Below are 5,000 nucleotides of genomic sequence, written 5' to 3' on the forward strand. Positions count from 1 at the left end.
AATTAATTACTTTTGTTGGTACTTTAAAAAATCATACTGATATCTACGAAATATCACAACACTAAGGCCCGTACTTTTAAAACCTTCGCCAGTGCTGGCGTTCGCCAGGCGAACCTCTGAGTGAGGGAGGCCTTACTTTTAAACCCAACGTTCGCCAGGCCGGGCGAAGGGATTGCCAGGCGCTAACATTTTAAATTTCCGCTAAATCTAGCGCAAATTTGTTTACACCTGCAGTGCACATAACATAACCTGAACTTAATTATTAACCTCGAGAGAAGACGAAAATGTTGTTTCCGCAATAGTCTCACTTTATACTATAACAAAGGAGTTAAAATTTAACTTTATGCTATAACAAAGAAGTTGAAAATAACTTTATACTATAACAAAATTAACTTTATACTTTATGCTATACTACACTTTATACTATAACAAGGTTAACTTTATGGCCCGTACTTTTAAAACCTTTAGCTTTTTCTGGCGTTTTTTTTTCATTCGTCGAAGCGCTAGATTTAGCAGGAATCCAAGATGTTAGCGCCTGGCGATCCCTTTCGTTCGCCAGGCCTGGCGAACACCTGCCTTAGTTTAAAAGTAAGGCCTCCCTCACTCAGATGTTCGCCTGGCGAAGCTTCGCCAGGCGAACGCCAGTATTGGCGAAAGGTTTTAAAAGTACTTTATACTATACTATATCAACTTTATACTTTTATACAAAAAATAACTATACTGTAACAAAAGAGTTGAAAAATTACTATTTTACTATTCCTAACTGATATAAGATATTGAACTGTAGGCCTACAAGGGTATCATTAGACACGCCTCATTATAGGGCGGTGGAGCACTACAGCTATGTTTCTATAGCCAAAAGTAAACATGCCGCCATCAAGACACTTCTGGTAACATTTGTGAAAAGAACATTATCCTTACAACCAAAATAAAAACAACCTAAATCTAAATAAGTCATCTCGGGGGTGGGGGGTAGGGGTAGGGGGGGTAGGAATACAGGTGATGTCTTGAGCTCTCGACTGGAACATCGAAGGTCTTGAAAAAAATACGTATATACGTTATTTCATAATAGATTATGATTTTAAGACATTTTAGAATTTCAATGTGATTCTTACATCGTATCATACACAAATATGTTATTAATTTATAACTGTTTGAATACCATTTTCTTGCTTTCAAATTATAAATTTGTAACATATTTGTGTATGATATGATGTAGGAATCACATTGAAATTCTAAAATATCTTAAAATCATAATTTATTATGAAATAACGTACATACGTATTTTTTTTCAAGACCTTCGATGTTCCAGTCGAGAGCTCAAGACATCAGCTGTATTCCTACCCCCTACCCCCCACCCCCGAGATGACTTATTTAGATTTAGGCTATTGTTATTTTGGTTGTAAGGATAATGTTACCAGAAGTGTTTTTATGGCGGCATGTTTACTTTTGGCTATAGAAACATGGCTGTAGTGCTCCACCGCCCTGTAATGAGGCGTGTCTAATGATACCCTTGTAGGCCTACTGTTCAATATCTTATATCAGAGTTATTTTGGCAATACTAATTTAGACAGCCGCACTGTATATACAAAGGAAAGTATAACAGAATTATTAACTAGAGTTCGTACATGTCGGGGATGTTAATAATATTGTGGGGACCTCACTGATTGTGCTTTAATTAATTGAAATTCAAAAGTTGCCTCTCTCTAGTCCACAAACATCGTTGTCTCGGACCGTCTCGAATGAAAACAATACTGTGAGCTTTCTGCAATATACAAAATACGGGGGTTTGGAAGGTTAGGTTAGGTTAGGTTGGGTTGGGTTAGGTTAGGTTGGTTAGGTTAGGTAGGTTAGGTTAGGTTACGTTAAGTTAGGTTACGTTAGGTTGGTTAGGTTAGGTTAGGTTGGTTTGGTTAGGTTAGGTTAGGTTCGGTTCGGGTGGTTAGGTTAGGTTACGTTAGGTTACGTTAGGTTGGTTAGGTTAGGTTAGGTAGGTTAGGTTAGGTAGGTTAGGTTAGGTTAGGTTACGTTACGTTACGTTAAGAAATTTCGTTAGGTTAGGTTGGTTAGGTTAGGTTACATTAAGAAATATCGTTGGGATTTCGGCAACATTTACACCGGCGCATCCCGCAGCGGCTCCGGAATCTCGTTCGGATTATGCATTTTTTTTTTTTTCAAAAATTTCACTTTTAATTCCACTATTTCTTCCGTGTGCCCCCCCCCCACCCACCTACAACCCCCAATTCTCCACGGGTCACCCAAGATTGAAGGGGATAGGAGAAAAAAACAAATAGGCGCGGCTGTCTTACTTAGATTTACCGTTATTTTTTGTATAAAAGTATAAAGTTGATATAGTATAGTATAAAGTACTTTTAAAACCTTTCGCCAATACTGGCGTTCGCCTGGCGAAGCTTCGCCAGGCGAACATCTGAGTGAGGGAGGCCTTACTTTTAAACTAAGGCAGGTGTTCGCCAGGCCTGAGGAACGAAAGGGATCGCCAGGCGCTAACATCTTGGATTCCTGCTAAATCTAGCGCTTCGACGAATGAAAAAGACGCCAGAAAAAGCAAAAGGTTTTAAAAGTACGGGCCATAATAACCTTATTATAATATAAAGTGTAGTATAGCATAAAGTATAGAGTTAATTTTGTTATAGTATAAAGTTATTTTCAACTTCTTTGTTATAGCATAAAGTTAAATTTTAACTCCTTTGTTATAGTATAAAGTGAGACTTGCGGAAACAACATTTTCGTCTTCTCTCGAGGTTAATGATTAAGTTCAGGTTATGTTATGTGCACTGCAGGTGTAAACAAATTTGCGCTAGATTTAGCGGAAATTTAAAATGTTAGCGCCTGGCAATCCCTTCGCCCGGCCTGGCGAACGTTGGGTTTAAAAGTAAGGCCTCCCTTACTCAGAGGTTCGCCTGGCGAACGCCAGCACTGGCGAAGGTTTTAAAAGTACGGGCCTTAGTCTTTTGACATACAAATCATTCTGCAAAAATTATCAACTTCCACAAGAAAACGTTTCGATAGATCTTACTAGTGTGTGAATGAAATTTAAAGCGTTTTAAGCAGGGAACGGTACAGCGCTTGGCAAGAATTCTTGCCAAGCGCTCCCCTGCTTAAAACGCTTATAGATAAAATACCACAACCTTAGTGAAAACCTACGGTACTGTTACCCCAAAATCACTTATATCTTTATTACTTCAACTATATTAGGAAACCATAATAATGTTATCAAGAGATCATTACGTAGTGACAGCAATTTTGGTAGGAGAGTAAACACACACACACACACACACACACACACACACATACACACACACACACACACACACACACACACACACATATATATATATATATATATATATATATATATATATATATATATATATATATATATATATATATATATATATATATATATATATATATATATATATATATATATATATATATATGCAAATATGCATGCGAAGATGTGTATCCCACAAATGAACTTATAAGCATGTGGATGTAAATATACAATTCATTTCAACTATTTTACCTTTTTCACAAAATCTGCAGGTTACACGTTTACTTAATGGTTTTGGGTGGACAGCTACTTATGATAACTACTTATAGTGAGATTTTCTGTCCGTGGTTTCTTCAGTAAGAATAGAAAAGTTAGAGAAAAAAAAAACTGATTTTCATATGAGGATTCTCATATTCAGAGGGAAGATGCTCTTGAAGGACTTTGCCATGGCCACGTCACCCTTTGCCAGACTGCATGCACGTCCGTAACATCAACCGTGGTTTAGTTCGGCGACAGGAATGGTCGATATTTGCAGAGCGAGGCCAGAACGTTGCCACAATTACAGCAAATGATCGAATGCGATGCTAGAGCACAGACCTCGGCGTTGAGCAGTTAGTAATCAATGCTTAGCTTTGAATCATGGTGTAAAAATGCATAAACAATTGCAGTTATAAGTAATTTGCAAAATTTAACCGGATTTCTAATGTTGATTTGGCGATCAAAAGAAGTTACAGACTTTTTCTTCCGAAGTCTGGGCTCTATCATCGAATTGAGATTCTTTGTCGTAATGGCGGGAACTCTGGGCCACGAATCCGCTCAGCCAGGCCGGCGGGAGAAACCATTTTATACTTACCTTTACCGACTGTTCTTCCTTTGACCACCAACCAATTTCTAGCTGAAACGTGTCATTTACATGCTCTCGGAAGGCATCCCCTAGAATGTAAATTTATCAGTAAAAATTGTTTAAATTTGAAATGTTCGGATTAAATGAAGATCTAGTAATGTAACATATTACCAAAAATTGCCACGACTTGCATCAGATATCTTTTTTTTCTTTCTACATATGTTTCATAAGACAACAGCGATAAAAAAGAAAAGAGAAAGAAAACAAAAGCGTAAAGAAATAAACAAATATATGACACAAAACAAAAACAAAACAAAAAAATAATTCAAAGCCCATCGTAAACTGTCTTAAACTCACCGGCATTCCCATGATAGACACCGACATCCTCAACGGCCAAATCCACGGTGAGGTTAACAGAGCCATACGTAGCGTGATAAAGCAACTGGTCTACCGTCAAGAAGGTAAACTGTCAGAGAAAATATGATGCTGACGTTTGAATTAAGGATTGTTTTGATTCATCATTATTTCACAATAAAGCTCTAATTAACAATTCGTCTGTTTGGTAATCAGATTGATTGTTGGTTCTTAACCTTTACTTTTGTTCCAGTTCAGTGTTCAAATCTATATTATTCTATGACATAGGTTAGGATATCTTTTTTTTGGCTTTATTTATTAATGGAGATGGTTTCGTTTCTCGAATTTCTATCACATTTTTTTAAACATAACAACATATACATCATTTTTTGCTATTTTTTCCATCAGCCTGTTCATGTGATTATCATAGATTTTCTTTGTGGATTTCCTTATATTAACTTTTTAGGATTTGATAGTTTTATTAATCCATCTGTATGTGCGTGTGTA

General features: G+C 36.8%; 1 protein-coding gene across 1 annotated transcript in view; it reads right to left on the reverse strand.

The window, feature by feature from the left end:
- Nucleotides 1-5,000, reverse strand: part of LOC113802770 (uncharacterized) — a 30,414-nt gene that overhangs the window by 18,528 nt on the left and 6,886 nt on the right. Inside the window, exons 7-8 of the mRNA XM_070133574.1 lie at nucleotides 4,497-4,605; nucleotides 4,149-4,228 (exon numbers count right to left, since the gene is read on the reverse strand). Of these exons, the coding sequence (XP_069989675.1) occupies nucleotides 4,149-4,228; nucleotides 4,497-4,605 (189 nt within the window). The remainder of the gene's footprint in view (nucleotides 1-4,148; nucleotides 4,229-4,496; nucleotides 4,606-5,000) is intronic.

Source organism: Penaeus vannamei, chromosome 19 (genome assembly GCF_042767895.1).
Source record: "Penaeus vannamei isolate JL-2024 chromosome 19, ASM4276789v1, whole genome shotgun sequence".
In the NCBI taxonomy this organism is placed as follows: domain Eukaryota; kingdom Metazoa; phylum Arthropoda; class Malacostraca; order Decapoda; family Penaeidae; genus Penaeus; species Penaeus vannamei.